This window comes from Quercus suber, unplaced genomic scaffold (genome assembly GCF_002906115.3).
Source record: "Quercus suber isolate HL8 unplaced genomic scaffold, Cork oak 2.0 scaffold_153, whole genome shotgun sequence".
NCBI lineage: Eukaryota > Viridiplantae > Streptophyta > Magnoliopsida > Fagales > Fagaceae > Quercus > Quercus suber.
Genome location: NW_027069614.1, coordinates 1,216,468 through 1,232,890, shown reverse-complemented (window position 1 = coordinate 1,232,890; position 16,423 = coordinate 1,216,468). Strand labels below are relative to the sequence as shown.

The following is a 16,423-nucleotide window of genomic DNA, read 5'->3' as shown; positions in this document are numbered from 1 at the left end:
TGGCTCATTGGACATGTCATTAATTTTCATCCAAAAGGTAACCTTAGGACTAAATTACCACAGTAAATATTATGAACCAAAATAAAATATGATGTATTTGAAAGGACCAAATGCATAGTTTACTTTTATTATTATTATTATTATTATTTTTGGAATCCTGTGTTTATAGATTTTTTTTAGTAGAGAGAGAGAGAGAGAGAGGTGATTTATTTATTTTATTTTTTTGAAAGGGAAGTGAGTTGAAAAAGAAAGAAGGAAGAAGAAAAAACACACCGAGGTTATACCAAATCCAAATCGAATCCTCATCACTCACTCGTCACCCTCCCCATTTCTACTACTTCCTCTTTTTTTACGACGCTCTGCCATTCTCTACCAATTTCATCAAACTTACATACTTCCCTTCTCATTCATTGGTAACTTCTGCTTTTATTTCGTTTCTTTTTTTTTTTTTTCATGTTCATGCTCTACTACTCTTGAATTTGAAGTAACGCTTCTTCAACTATAAATTTATTCACATTCTCAATTCTCAAATTCTATTCTATGTCCCCAGATTTCAACTCATTTTTAGCTGCAATTTGACCTGAAACTTTTGTGGGGTTGTGGAAATTTGATTAATTTATTATATGTATATGTATGCTGATTGTGTGTAGAAATCTGATATGGTGGGTGTTCAAGCTTATTCCAGTTGACAATTTGCAATGTGTTGATTGAGGAGGGGGGGCTGAAATTGTTATCAATGGCAGAATGTGTTTCTTCTCCATCATGTCTCGTCAATCACAGAGGCTGCACGCCCCACCAGAATTTGACTCTCAGAATGCCACATGGGTACTCTTGCTTTTTTGCTTCCACTTCAAATTGTGTGTGTGCGTGTTTGTCATGTTATGTGTTGGAAAGTCAAATATGTTGATGAGTGATGACTGTAAAACTCTATTATGTGGGCTTCAACCAAATTTGTTTATTTATGAGAAGACCCTGGAAACTGAAAATTTTGTGTTTTGTGTGTGTTCGTGTTCTTGTTTTTCCCCCCTATAATAGGGAATTCCTGAACTAAGCCAGATATATGTAGAGCTAAGAAGCACGGACATGGGTGCGGGTATGATACAGTTACATAGCAATTTTTGAAAAAAATAGGACATGGGTACTGCAGGACACCTCTATTAAATATATTTTTATTTATGTTTTCTATATATTATTAAGCATTTATTTTTCATATAATGTTAAATGTATATCAATTTAAGAGTAATAATGGATAGAAGTTTAGAAAGTAGAATACAAACTAAGAATCAAATGCTACTATTCAGAGCATGAATGCTCTCTTTGTTTTTTGAAATGGTATTCGATTCCTCCTGTTATTGTGTCTTAGCCATGTTGTGCAATTTTTTTTGGAAAGGACACAGCCAGAAGTGTCCCAGGCATGTCAAATGTCCGGCACGGGTGCAACATCCCAAACGAAGCGTCCATGCTTCCTAGATGTAGACCTGCTGAACATAATTTCTAATTTATTGGATCCTAGATAACAGGAAAGTCTTTTACTTAAAATTCAAATGAATAATGGTTAATTATCTTTTTGCGTGGATATGTAGCCATTATCAACTGTTAACACAAAATACTTCATGTATGATATTATAACTGCAGTATCATTTTTAAAATTTTTTTTTTTATTTATAGATAAGTGAAAATACTATTGAAACTTAAGAATTGTCAATGATGTTAACCTCACATTTCTGTTATATATTTGCAGTTGTAGAAAGTATTCCTATGGAACCTGTAAAGTTCTCCGGATCTCTACATGGAAAATGTGGGAGCTTACTCATAGTGTCTCATATTTGAAACTAAGTCCTTGTCTCAGGGGAACTTCCTTGAAGAGTACTTGCTTGGGGTCTTTGGTAAACCCGGATGGTGCAACAACCTCTGATTGGATTGCTGTTGTTGATCAAGTACTTCTGATGGCCAGTGTATTTCTCACATACACGGCTGGAGTCATTCCTGTACGGAAGAAGTCTTTTCTAAAATTTCCAAAGAACGTCTACCATGATGATGTGGCCTCTGGAACCTCTTCTGGTAGGTAAGGGTAAGCTTGTCAAAAGAGGTTGAAGGGCACTTTGAATATACATGGATTTGATTTATTATTCCTCTTTCTCTTAGTTACATAGACATCTTGCTGTTTTTTGCAGTGCCATGAAGAATGATGATCAACTTAATTCAAAGTATGCCTTGAATGTAGTGAAAGGAAAACTTTTGGACTCTCTAAAAGCTCTTGAACATTGCCAAAATTTGGAGGAGAGGGTCCGTGAATTTGAAGAACACCACGCTAAGGGACCTTTAAGTTTGAATGCTGTTCCTGAGGGTCCAAGACTGCATTTGCTTTGGGCTTCTTTTCAGCAAGTTGAGGAAGAGGCAGGCACTGTCTCTATTGTTTCCTTTTACTATCATTACTTTCCAGAACTTATTATATTAGTAGAAGCTGTTGCATTTTACATATCTGGTTGACAGTCATGCTGATTTCAAAACATTATTGGGAAAAAAGAATATAAAGTTGTTGGTTCAGCAACCCTTTTTCTTTTTCTTGGTTTCCATGGCAAGATAGATAAGTTCATGCCTGTATACATATATTGACGAGTCCTAGTATGGGGGAGGGAGGGGCATAAAGGCCAAACGGTATCTTTTCTTCCTTGGGTTGAGAAGTAAGATATGTTGCATATTGAAAATATTTGACAATTTAACAATACCATACATAAGGTTAGATGTTTCATTAATATTACACCAGCCAATACGTTTTTACTGGCTTAGTATTTCGTTAAACTCATGGTTGGATCATGTGTTTTCCCCATAATTGTCATACTTGTCAAATATCAAGTTTATAGGAGATTAAAAACCATTTTATTTAAAAATTGTTCCAATTTCTTTTTTATGGATTATATATATAACACATTTATGCATTCACAACACATGTTATAATGACCAAAGGAAAGTGCTGCCACATCTGCACTTGTAGTCCAAAAGTAGTAGTCAAGTTACAGTTTGTGCCCCTCATAATCACTTATATACCCAAGATCCACCTAGTAAATACCTGATGTGGAACTTAGCACATGCCCACACAACACATACTCATACAATCAAGTCAAATCAAATCCAAATTATTTGGAGGTCAAGGAAAGTGCTAGCCATATTTGCATTTATTCCCAAAAAAAACTAGTTAATTTACAATTGGGGCTCTTTGTAATCACTTATATACCCAAGATCCACCTAGTAAAAAGCCAATGCGGGACTCTTCACATCAAATCCCTACAATTGCATACCAATATTAACTGATATTACGTTGTTCATTCAATTTTTGTTTGTCCATTGAATGCTTGTTCTTACCAATGTTTGACTGATATATCCACAGTGTGGCTGTGTTTGATATTATATTGGACGGTCTTAAATGGATACAAATAAACCCTGAAGGTTTGAATGTTATTGCAAGATTATGCATGATATCAACAGTCCTGACTATTTGATCCTGCTTTGTCTGCCACAGTGTGTACTCTTGATTTCCAAACATGGATTGGCCTATTATTTTTCTTAAAGATGCCCATATTGTGATAAAAGTCAACTTGCCTCCTCATTCAATGTTTTCGGTGCAAATAAATAGTTCTAAAGTGATAGAGTTGATAAATTATCTGTTTTCGTATATCTATTGTTTATTTATTTTTTACTTTTTTAAAAGAAGGTTTTGGCCCCAAGGGAAGGGGAAAGGGGAGATTTGAACTAGTGATCTCTACTTCATGAGGCAGTTAATTCTTAGCTGATTGCGCCGTATATCGAATTTATAGTAGTGAACTTGTCACTGATGATCAGTGTAGAGTAACAGCTTTTGATAAGACACATGTATAGTTAAGAGTGACCCTGGGCATTTTATGTGAACTCTTTAAGAATGAAAAGTAACTGAGATAGTTGATTGGCTTCTTTGATTGGTAATGTGGGGCTCCAATAACCACTTATAAAAAGAAATTGGGGGACTCTTGTGACCTTTACAAAGCTGCAAGCAGTCTTTTCTTTCCAATTGCAAAAGTATATCTCATAATCCAGTACTTTGAGAAATAAATATTTTAGTACTTTTGCAGTCTGTTGAATTAATTTCTGCCGCTTAGGGATTTTTTTTTTTTTTTTTCCAGGTGACTAATACCTCATCAATTCCCAAAACTGCCAAGATGGAAGATTGGTTGACTGTTTTCCCTGATATTATTCAAAGATCCTGTCAGCCTGTATGCATGGCATGGCTGGAAAACGTGCTTTGCCTTGAAAACAGCACCACTAGCAAGGTAACTTGGACAAATAAATTTATCAATTTGTAGATTTTTATACAACTAGCATGTTGAACGAGATGTCGATGTTGTTCCTCGTCTTATCAGGAACTTGCTTCTCTGATATATGAAAAGTTAAAAGGAGAAGACACTGTTTTACAGAACATTAGAAAGTCAGGCAAGGGAGACCTATATGCAGAATTATTGTGCTTTTTAAGATTTGGCTCTCAGAGGTAAATTCATTTATTATTGTCTGTTTCTTGGTTGTGTTTTCTCTAAACAAGTTAACTAGTCTAAACAAGTTGACTGTTCTCTCTAAGTTCTCATTTTGATGTTCCATTTATCTTCTGCAAGATTTGATTAAGAAAACTGTAAAATATGATATTTCTTGGTATTTTCAGTGGTAAAACAATAAGAACAAAAGGGAACACATGCTCTTAAACACATGCATGCATATGCATACACAATAAGATAAATAGACTTTCACTGTTGTTTATTATAACTAATATATTCAGAATCTTTCATTATATCATGCAATTATCCATAACTAAAAGGAATATATATATATATATATATATTGTAAAAAAATTATAATTAAAATCATACATATTCATTGTGGTTTTATTGAGGATCCCTAGCCGACCCCAAAAATTTTGGACTAAATTTTTGTTGTTGTATATTCATTGTGGCTTAATGTACTTGGCATGATTGAATGTGAAATTTCAAAATTATTTATTTGTTTGCATAATTATGTTTCAAACATGAAGGAATATTTATAATGTTAATTGTTTTTTTAATGCCTGGTTGTTTATAAGTTGTCAAAAATTTGTTGAAAATCATTTAATTTCCTTAGATATTTTTGTAATCATATTTATTCATTTTTACAAAAAATTTCAATTTATTTATTTATTTGATTTTATTATTAAATTAATTATGATGTCATTATGTCCGACCTTTGGTTGAAACCCAATCCAACCCTTAAACCTTGAACGTCTCCATTTTTTGGTTTTTCAACGGTTTGGTTTTTATAACCTTGATCACCACCTATATTTTATCCACTATATGGCTGGAAAATATAGCAACAGCAACATAAATGGAAAGGGACACCTTTTTCAATGCCATAGTCCAAACAATTTCCTCACTTATTAAACTAACCATTGTTTTTGTTTTGTTTTATTTATTTTTTTTTGGGATAAGTACTCTAAAATTTATATGAAAAGTTTCCAATTTTTCTTTGGGGATATGCTCTTCTAAATTTATCCCAATTATTTTAATGATTATTTAAGTTTTAATCTATAACCCGAGATCTATGGGAATTGGAAGATTTTCCAAGTCATATTTGACATAATTTGCTTTGAACAATTTTATTTGATATCATGACTTCTAGTTTCTTGAGTTGGTGTTGTTTGCTTGGATAATGGTTTTCTCTTGAGCCAAGAGCCTTGTAACTTAGTTGGTACTTGGTATTTTCAACTAGATGTCCAACGTTCAAATCCCCCTCTCCCATTGTTGTAGCTATTGAATTATTAAAAAACAAAATATTGGTTTTTTATAACTGATTTAGAAGCAATAATTTAATCAATTTCAAAACTTAGTGCATTTGGCTCCACCACTCTTTCTAGCTTGAAGCCCTTCCTGATTGGCTGATCTCTCACATAGTTGAGTTTTGAAACTATTGTAGTTATCATCTTGTCACTGGACATGGGTACGGGTACGACATTGCGACACGGCTATTTTTGAAAAAATAGGACACGGGTACGGCAGAACATGTTTATTAAATAATTATTAAATATAGTTTATTTTTATTTTCTATATATTATTACGCATTTATTTTTTATATAATGTTAGAAATATATCAAATTAAGAGTACTAATGGATAATAAAGCAAATCCATGACTATTAAAGGATGTTTACAAATTAAAATACAAACCAATAATCAAGATATTTATTAGTTTTTAAATGCACTGTTACTATTCAAAGCATGAATGCTCTCTTTGTTTTGTGAAATGAATGCTCTCTTGTTTTTGTGAAAGGGTATTCAATTCCTTCTGTTCTTGTGTCCTGGCCATGTCTTGTGTTTTTTTAAAGGACATGGCTAGGACATGCATGTAGAAGTGTCCTAGGTGTGTCAAGTGTCAGACATGGGTACAGCATGGGTACGACATCCCAAATGAAGTGTTCATGCTTTCTAGTTGTAACAGTGTTGTCTTGTGTATTGTAAATCTTATCTTCCCTTCTAACCTCACCAATCAACAAAAGAAACTTTATGATAGAATTGAGTAACAAAGATGTAATTGTTTTTTTTTAGTGTGTATATATATATAAATTTTTTTTTATGATAAGTAAGAATAATTTTATTAAAAAGGGACTGCTTAATGTACAAAGGACACAAAATAACCTAAAGATTTGCAAGATATATACAAAATGGCAACGACATTATAAATGATGCAATAAAATGGTTAGTTGTAAAACCCCTAACATGAGACCATTTATACAAGGAACTAGTGAAGGGGTACTAACAACTGAGACCTTGTACTTTCCATATCTTTAAAAGTGTGTCAATTGTGTTCCCTCCATATAGTCCACATAAAACATAATGGAACAATATTCCAAAATCTGACAAATGCTTACCAACCCAATTTCTCCTACCAAACATAAGGTTGATAGCCTTTTCCAATAAAACCCATTGAATCCCAAATGATCTAAAAGAAAGGCTCCACAAATCAAAAGCAGCAGTGCAAGGTCTCGATAGATTATCCACTGTCTTCCCACCATACTGTCACATGCAACACCAACCAATTATCATGTAACCCCTCTTGATGAGGTACTCACAAGTGAGTATCTTTCCTCATGCCATTGTCCTGTCCATGGGGCCTTAACCCCAAATGCCTTCCATGGGAAGAGAACGACATTTGAAACCTCCATCTCACTTGATCACCACCCTCTCTAAGAAGATATGAGATTCTAAAATATGGAGAAACAAGGCCACCAAATCTATCTCCCAAATTTTTTTTTGATAGGTCTAATAAAAAATAAACTCTGAATTATTGAAGTCATAAAAGAATCTTACATCCCAACTCCTTCCCTCATTCTGTCTTACCAACAAAGACTGCATTGAAGCATCTCTATCTGTGGAATGGAGGTAATATGCTATTAGTGTTGAAAGTAGGTTGCCTAAGACTGCCATAATGTATTTTATGGGATCATAAGCAAGAATTAGGAGGTTGGCTCTTATTTAACAAGTGATTTTAACCCCAAGAAGTGCTTATCCTAGGTTTCGCCCTTAGGGTTTGAGAATTTAGCTTTTATAACTTTTAGGAGGGTTAAGATTCAAGAATGACTAGGGAAAGGATTTGATTTAGGTTTAAAAAGAAATGGAAATCAGATCTGAACACAATCTGTGAACAGTGCACTGGGAATAGTGTACATGAGTAGTAGTGTAAACAGTGACAATATCAAAGAGAAGAGAAAAGGAGAAATGAACACAATACGGTCAATGTGAAAAACACTCAACTTTTCTATTAGCCAACCTCTCTTTTTGTATGATGACAACCTTTAGAGAGCCTAGACATTTACTTTTCCTAATAGACTAGAACTCCTACTTTGACTAGTAAAACAAACCTCTAATTGAATTGTACCAAGGCACACATATAAAAGCCCATAAGCTAAAGAACGCCTATCTTTTAATAAACTAAAACCCTAGGTGCACAACCAAAAATTATAGAATTATTAAAATACCCTTGACTGTAGAAAAAATCAATTAAGAACTTGAAACAAAATAACTAATGACCTTATTCTAAAAGAAAAAAACTAATGACCTAATCAACTACCACAGACGCCTATTGGACTTTGCATTCATCTTCTTCCAAAGAGAATATTTGGAATAGTTGAGCTATCAAAGTGTCAAATTGGTGCCTCTACAAAATGTGATTTTTGCAAATGAATGGGTCAAAAAATCTTTTTGTGTGTGTAGAGGTTACTGAAAACGCACTTTCCATATTTTTCTGACAAACTATATTTGATCTTCCCACACTTGCTATACCTTCATTTGTGTTTTAGCAGGGAGGACTGCTGTTATGACAATAGCATATTTCTTTTGCATGGAGTTTCCATATTGGAAGATTTGGTGATAACTTTAGCTGATGGGATTGCAAGCATATTTTTGGAGCTTATCTCTGTTGACGGCAATTTGTCAAATGAAATGAATAGCCTAGGCCTGGCATTGTGTACTTTGTCAACCCGGGCACTCCAAAGATTGCGAAATGAGGTACAGTGTTTGTGAGCTTAGAATAATGATTCTTGATTTGTTATGCACAACTGGTTTTCTAAGCTATATTGCTACTTGCAGTCTTATTTACTATTTTTTGGGCGTGAGCTAATTCTTAGTCAGACTTTATTTGACAGCTTATGTGACATGAATGTTGTTATGGCTGGAGTGTTATGCTCTCACCATAACATTGTGATGCATTGATCCCGCGAAGTATATTGACCTGCTATTTAGAAACCATTCAGGTTCATAGCTTGGACATTTGACAATTTATGCTTTATTTAGAACCCTGCTCAGTCCAGTTGTATATTATCTCATAACTACTTCCCATAGGCATTAGGAATCTACTTGAGGCTGTATATATATATATATTCATTTGTCTCCTCTTTTTTTACTCAGTACCTTGTGCCTTAAGACATAAACTATATTATTGCTGGACATTGGTTGTCACCTGACAGCCAAAATAATATTCCTTTTTTTTCTTCCCTTTTGCTAACATAAGGTTTCTCAGAAACGTATTAATTAATATTTTCCAACATGTACATTATGTGTGGAAAAGTGTTCTGTCTCAATTACATATCTCTTTTTGGGTACATTTCACCAGAGCTGTTTTGTAAGTTATGATTATAGTTTATAGGGCACTTACGTATGTAATAGTGTGGGTGTTTCTGAGTAAGGTTTGGGTTTTATATATATATATATATATTTTGGGGGGGGGGGGGGGGTGGGGGGAAGAGGGGGTGCGTGTTTGACTAAAAGATAGAAAGCTTATTGATTTATAATTGAAGTACATCATTTGCCAATAAGGCAGAAAAAACACAAAGCAGATCTTCAAGCCAAACAACATATTTACACATTCCATTACAAAAATAGCAATAGCACAAGCAACTTAATTCTCTTACTTAGCAACATAGAGGAATGATCAAGAGCTCAGACGTGCAAAATCTGAAATAATTCTTGATGAAATGTCCATATTGATTATGTAGCCTAAGTTCAAAGTGCTGATGCTGGGACATCCAACAAATAATGATCATTCCAAAACACAAGGCTGCAAAGCAGCCTTAGTGAAGATGAAACAGAAGGGTGAAAGGGGGGGGGGGGGGAGTTTTTTTTGAACAATTAGTAACAAAGAAATTGTTTTGAACATTTGGGTTAAGTGGTGTCTCTATATGTTATATTAATCACCCAAGGAGTCTCCCTAACCAATTTTAATAAATTACAGTTACTTATCAAAAAAAAAAAACCTGGGGAATTGGTAAGGTCATTGGATAAGGCTTTACATTTTGGTGATGGAAGTAGTTTAGTGGAATGGATTTGTGGTGTCTTGGATAACAGCAAATAGGAATTGGTGGTTTATCACAAACTACCATAGCAGAATCTGATCAAGTCACATGGTCAATGGGAGAGGCAGATTGAGAAAAAGGTGAGTAGAATAATCACAAAACACATTTACACTAACCACCAAAAGCATCTGATCAGGATAATTCCCATTGTGGATCTGTTGCTCACAGCAAACTGGTGCCAAAGTTTGAGGGAAATCATCAACCATCGCCATAACCGATAGATTAACTATTCTTCCTTCAGAGCCATGATCAGAAAAAATAACAAACCCCTTCTGCCACCAAATTGGAGCGCATAACCTATGGATTATCAACTTGAGCAAAGGACAAATCATCAGATAATGAATTAATATCAAAGAACACAGCTTACAGTGAGAAGATAGAAAAAACACATGCAACAAAAACTTGCATGAGAGAAAAGAACTGCAGGGATGAAAAGGAAACGAAAAATACGATAGTAAGAGAGCAAGAAAATTAATATAATATTATGAAAAGTGGGAACTGAGTCAAGTGATACTAATAAAGAAAAATGAAGTAACAGATAAAATCTGTATGGATCATTTTGAGGAAGATGAAATGATAATGGAGAAGGGACAAGCAGGAAACCACAGTCAAGAAAAAACGAACAAAATGGTTACCAAGGAAACAAACTGCAAGGGCGACTGAAATGATCCAATAAAAATATTTATACAATGGAATTTTTTATTTTTTTATTTTGATAAGTAAACAATGAAATTTAATGAAGACTAAAAAAGTAAATCATTAACGACATACAAAGAGATGTGGATGCAAGACATAGACGGAGGAGATAATGATAAGGATACAAACAAAGGAAAACAAGATGGAAACAAACAAAAGTTTTAACGATCAATAAAGACAAAGGGAGAACTAAATAGTGAAAAAAGAGAAACACAAAATCAACAGAAAAACATAGAAACACAATCAAAACAAGATCCTTACTGGCATTTCTGCTCTGAAGGGACGAAAAGCCAGAGAAAAGGGACAATTCAAAGGATGCAAGCATGGGTTCCAAAAGGTGGGGTGTGAGGGGGGTGGGGAGTGGGGGAGCCATGGTGATGATTGATTAGTGATTATAATTAAATGGTTACTTAAAAAAAGAATTAAAGTTACTTATAGAATATGCATACATTTTTCTTTCAGGGTTTAAAGACAGAAAAATGGAGGAGGAGGTGGTGTCTAGGTGGGGTGTGGCAGAAGTTACAGGATTTCACATTGTTTTTGAAAAATTGAATATTATATGGAAAGAAAAAATCATCCTAAGATTTTATGTACTGTGTTATATTACTATTGCATATTTGAATTTTCAGCCAAAAGTACCTCCAAGACTTATACCCATGCTTTTTTATAGGTGGCTTTGAGCCAGTGGTTGTATCTAAATGTGGAGGCAGTTGTATCAATGTACGAAGATCGCTTTGACCTATGGACACTACAGAATCAACTCATTGAAGCACCAAGAAATAGCCAGACTGAGAATTATAGCTGGTGGAAGAGGCTTACCCTGCGAAAATTTGATACTGTGTTATCTCCAATACATTATACCGTAATAAGCCAATTCTCCATGCCTGTAAAGCGGATGAAGGAATTAAGGGCCTTAAGAGGGTGGTATGTTGCTTTATCTTTTCTCTGGATTTTTTGATTATTTCATCCATACCGCATAATTGCAATTATCACTGGGATGCACACTTTTAGTTGACATAAACTTTAATTGTTGGAGATTCCAGAAATCAATTGCTCATCTTTCGTTTTTATTTTAGTCCTTTGGATTGAAGGCAGCAAGTAATTGATTCTACTTGTTAATCCATGATGGAGAATTGCTTTAATAGGTTTATTTCAAGAGGACTAAAAGAGGCTGTGTGAAGATGAGGTGTTCTATGGAATATCATGTGACTCTCTCATTCTAGTCATACTTATCTGATTATATTAGCAATAAATTGTACCATACACTGGTGAAATATCATGGATTAAGTAATATTTAGATACGTTGCATCAGGGGAATTTCCTATCTAGAGTTTGACAACGTCTAGAGTCTAGTGTTGAATTGGGATGGTGCTAATGTGAGGACATCAGTCAGTGCTTCCGTAGATACTTTAGGAAGGCCAGTGATTTCATGAAGTCTAAAGTTGATTTCTTTGATTAGTTACACTGCTGTAATTTTTGTATGGTTTTTTATAGCCTGAGGGAGCAGAACATGATTTGTGTACACCTAATGGTTCTGAACTACAAAAACCGCATCCTTTCAGTTTCTCTAGCCAATTTCACAGATGAGCCCAGCTTATGGCTAGGAAGCATGGACACTTCATTTGGGGTGTCGTACCAGTGTTGTATTGGTTTTGTACCCGTGTCCTATTTGCCGTGTCATGTTATGATTTTCTAAAAATTGCTCGTCACTATATTGTAGGTCTGTAGTATGTGTCCGTGTTTTCCAGTTTACATATGATTTTTTATAAATCTGTGAACCACATGAACATTGTACACTATTTGTAAAATCAGAACACTTTTAGCTATTCAAGTAATTATGTCTCTTCTTGCCCAAAAATCCACCCCCATCATTCCAGAAAGAGATACATTTAGAGCTGAATTCCAAAAATTCACTACCTAAATTTGTTACAATTCACTTTTAGCTGAATTCCAGAAATCCACTTTTAGCTATGTAAGAGTGTATTCACTTGTTGTCAAAGAGAAGATAACCACTTGGCATAATCGTGACTTTTAGGATCCAAATTTTATATAGACGCATGGATTGTAAATTCCATTAGGAAAAGCCACAATTTTATAATTTTAAAGCTAGAGCAAATACCAGAGCTTGGAATCTTCTAATCTGTTTTTTGGTGCCTTCTTCAAATATAATTGCTTCATTGGTGATTTTGAGGTCAAGTAAGATTGGTTGCCTTTTTAACATGTTAATTAATATGTTTCAGGAGATATTACTTCAGCCTGTTGCTCGAGTTATCTGACATTAGTATGCCATTGATTAAAGCCGTTATTAGCAAAGTCAGTGATGCCATCTCATTCTTTCTGGTATGCTTGATTGGGAGGTCATTAGGACTCATCTATACTGGAATTAGGCAGTCACTGCGATGGAAGTGATATAAAATGGTACATTTTTGTTGTTTATCACAATTTCTATAATGCTTGATTGGCAGGTCATTATTGTTTATCGTATTTCTGCCATGGCACTTTGATTTGGACTCTTTCAGATCCATTAATGTCTGGACCATTTTGAGGCTTCCCTCACATGCATTGGTTAATAAATGCCAAAATCTGAATCAATTTTGAGGTTTTCATAATTTTTGGTACAACAATTGAATGGACCCTGTTCCAATGTGATTTTTTGTAAAATTTAAGATTGTCGTCACAAATACTTCATACATGCAGGGAAGCATGAAAGTTTAGTCTTGTTTGGTTTCCGTTGCAATATTCATGTCCTGCTGCGTCCTTCTTTTGTCCTATTTAATGCTGATTTTTTTGTTGGACTTTTCATTTTGGGGTTACCCCCTCTGCTGGGCAGACAACCACTAGGCTTTTAAGCTATGTTTGGTTGGGTTGAAAGGAGGATGGAAAAAGGAGGGGTGGTTAGACAGGTGTTTTCATTGCTTGGGAGATGAGAGAAAATGGAGGAGAAGGAAAATTGATAGGTGATTTTACTCCCAGGCTCACAAATTAATCTCCCCAAAACGGAGGAAAAAGAGGGGGAAGATGGATTTGAAGTTAAAAAAAGATATTACTACCCATATTACTCCATTATTTCAAACTATTACTCCATTATTTCAAACTATAATAAGGGCATAATATAATATAATTTCTATCATTCCACTTTTATATTTCTCCCACCAAACACATATGATGGAAAATTTAAAAAAAAAAAAATTATATCCTTCAGTTATTTTCTATTCTCACTCTTCTACCCTCCTAACCAAATAGATTATAAAACTATATTCAGGGAAAAAAAAAAAAGATTATGAAACTTGGACCTGATGCCGAATTCATGCGGGCATAGAATTTTTTATTTTATTGTTTTGGGTTTCCCTACGTGTTTAAAATATATTCATAGTAAAAAAATAGTCTTTGTAAAATTTGTCACCCTAGAATCACTACATATAGTACTGATAAATTTCTACTAAATTTCTCTTAAAAAAATAAAACTACTAAATTCAATGTAAGATTTTGAATAGTTTGTGGTGGTTAAAAGATCTATTTTGATGATTTCTTTATACCATTACGTTAAGACACTAATTGGTTTTCTATATAAGCGGGATTTAAACTCATACCTACATTCGACGACAAAAAACTTTACTAGTTGAGCAAATTGAAACCAACTGATAACATCTTTATCATAGTTTATCATGGTTGTCACTGGTTAATTAATTTAATTACCCAAATTGATTAAGGGTGTGTTTGGATACCGTTTATTTTGTTGAAACTGAAAACTTATTACTGAAAGTACTGTAGATAAAAGTAAAAGTTAGTTAAAATAGTATAGTGGAGTCGATGAATAGTATCAAAAAGTATATGAACAGTAACATGGAACCCACCAAATTTTCAGCAAAATGCAAAAATCTTTTCTTTAAAACGCAATCCAAATGCACGCTAATTATATCAATTTACATGCAAATCGTGGAGGTATCAACAAATCACTGAAAAACTAATATGCAATAGATTTGACAAATGGGAAAAACCTCTCACAAGGTAAAAATCCTACTTGGTTAATTTAAGATCACCACTCCTAAGAATTCACTAATTAATAATCAAGCAATTACAAGTATAATAAATCTTATCACTACCCTAGACTATCCCAAAATATCAACCTACGACTGAACCTTTACTCCAATAATCAATTGGACTTGGTTTTGTAGTAGACTTCTTTCTTTCTTGCACAAATCTTCAATCTATGACTAACTCCTTTGCACGGATCCAGTACATGATTAACTCCAGTAACTTGATTAATTGTTGTTGGCTACAAAATTCTTCACTTCATAGACGATGAAGATCAGAAAACACTTGATTACAAAACCCTAAAGGGTACAAATGCAGTAGCTTCACACAGAGTATAAGAGTTCTAGGTTTCTGTTTCCGTACTTGATGACTTTTAAAATAAACCTTATATATGATTAGGGTTGTAGAGGGAGAAACCTTAATCATTCAAGTCATCATAGGCTGAAATTCAAATTTGAGAATTTTGAATTCATTGTTCTCGATAGATTGAACTTGTGTCGAGTTTCTTCATTAGTCCTCGATAGCAGCTTGTGTTGAGTTTTAATGAAATAGTTTTTCTTCACTTGTTTCTTGAATCAACCTTTATGTCTTTAATGATACCACTTGATATGTTTAAACAACATACCTCTTGATACATTAAACCTAATTTAGATCTACGTAATTACAAGTAAAGAGCGTTTTGTTTAAGGATTAGCCAATTACATAGAAAATATGACCCTAACAATCTTCCCCTTTGGCAATTCTTGACAAAACCATAAGCATAATTATGAGATAAGTATGAATAACAAAATCCCTAATTATTACACATAAAATTACATAAGTCTAACTAATACAATGAACTCTTGAAAAACTTTGCAAGAAGGGAGATTACAGTATGAAAGACTTGCAACCTGTCTTAGCTGAAACACTAAACAAGATCCATCAAGGTATCAAATGTGAAATATAGACAAGTTATATAAACTAAGAAACATATGTATAAAAATAGAAAAGAAACAACACGTGTGTAGACATCGCATTTTATACCACTTATGACTCGGACCCTCATTCTCCAATGATGATGAAATTCTAAGTCTCAAGGTTGGTTTATGGCCCAATCAGTTTCTAAATTGACTTGAGGAAAGTTTTTATGAGCAAATAAATCTATTTTTGGAAAATAAAGGCTAAGGAAACCCTCAGCTTGCATACGCATACACGCATATGCGTACGCAGGTTTGATGCATGCGTATGCAGGCACAAACCTGTGTACACAGCTAGAGTTTCAGAGAGCTATGAAATGCAAGTTTTATGCATTAAAGCTGAGGTTTGGAATGAATCCCACATTGTCTGGGAGTCGTTCCAAATCCTAAATTTTCAACTATATAAAACTTTACATGGCATATTTTAGAAACACACAGAAAATCCCAAGGGAAAACACAAGATTTATTAGAAATAGTCCACAAAACATTCTCAAGTCAATATTTGCTGATTAAGGCATTTTTGGCCTTGATCTTTGAGTTTTAAGATTACTAATCACTTCCTTGTTTGATTGTGAATAGATTTGACTGAGGGGAATGGTCAAAATCAAGCCTAGGAGCTTTTGTTTTGAGGTATTAAATTCTAAACTCTTTTCTTTCATTTCTGCTTTAATCTTGTTTTTAATCTTGTTTACTTGCTTTGTTTATGTTTTAATATGCTTGTTAAGTTTAATTTTATGTAGTTTCTATGTTTTAAGGCATGTCAGGTTGTTAGATTTATTGTTTTAAGTCTTGCTTTGTTTTATGTGTTTTTGAGTTTCTACGTTAGTGTTTTTAAGGCAT

The 16,423-nt window shown here is 33.9% G+C and overlaps 1 protein-coding gene across 2 annotated transcripts; it reads left to right on the top strand.

Annotated features, from left to right (window-relative positions):
• The first annotated feature begins 224 nt into the window (after nucleotides 1-224).
• Nucleotides 225-13,201, top strand: LOC112026550 (uncharacterized). 2 transcript variants are annotated; one of them, XM_065777330.1, is made up of 9 exons: nucleotides 225-413; nucleotides 651-825; nucleotides 1,742-2,065; nucleotides 2,175-2,397; nucleotides 4,158-4,304; nucleotides 4,395-4,519; nucleotides 8,346-8,553; nucleotides 11,263-11,516; nucleotides 12,833-13,201. In XM_065777330.1, exons 2-9 carry the CDS (start codon nucleotides 737-739, stop codon nucleotides 12,999-13,001), a joined length of 1,539 nt encoding a protein of 512 aa, XP_065633402.1. In that variant the 5' UTR covers nucleotides 225-413; nucleotides 651-736; the 3' UTR covers nucleotides 13,002-13,201. The 2 variants fall into 2 exon arrangements, with proteins under 2 accessions (XP_065633402.1, XP_065633403.1); XM_065777331.1 differs by having other exon boundaries at nucleotides 226-413; nucleotides 8,349-8,553.
• Nucleotides 13,202-16,423: the final 3,222 nt, after the last annotated feature.

Coding starts and splice junctions, on each gene's coding strand:
- LOC112026550 (XM_065777330.1), top strand. CDS start 737: ATGGCAGAATGTGTTTCTTCTCCATCATGTCTCGTCAATCACAGAGGC. Junction 2,398..4,157: donor TTCAGCAAGTTGAGGAAGAG/GCAGGCACTGTC, acceptor TTTTTTTTCCAG/GTGACTAATACCTCATCAAT. Junction 4,305..4,394: donor AAAACAGCACCACTAGCAAG/GTAACTTGGACA, acceptor TCGTCTTATCAG/GAACTTGCTTCTCTGATATA.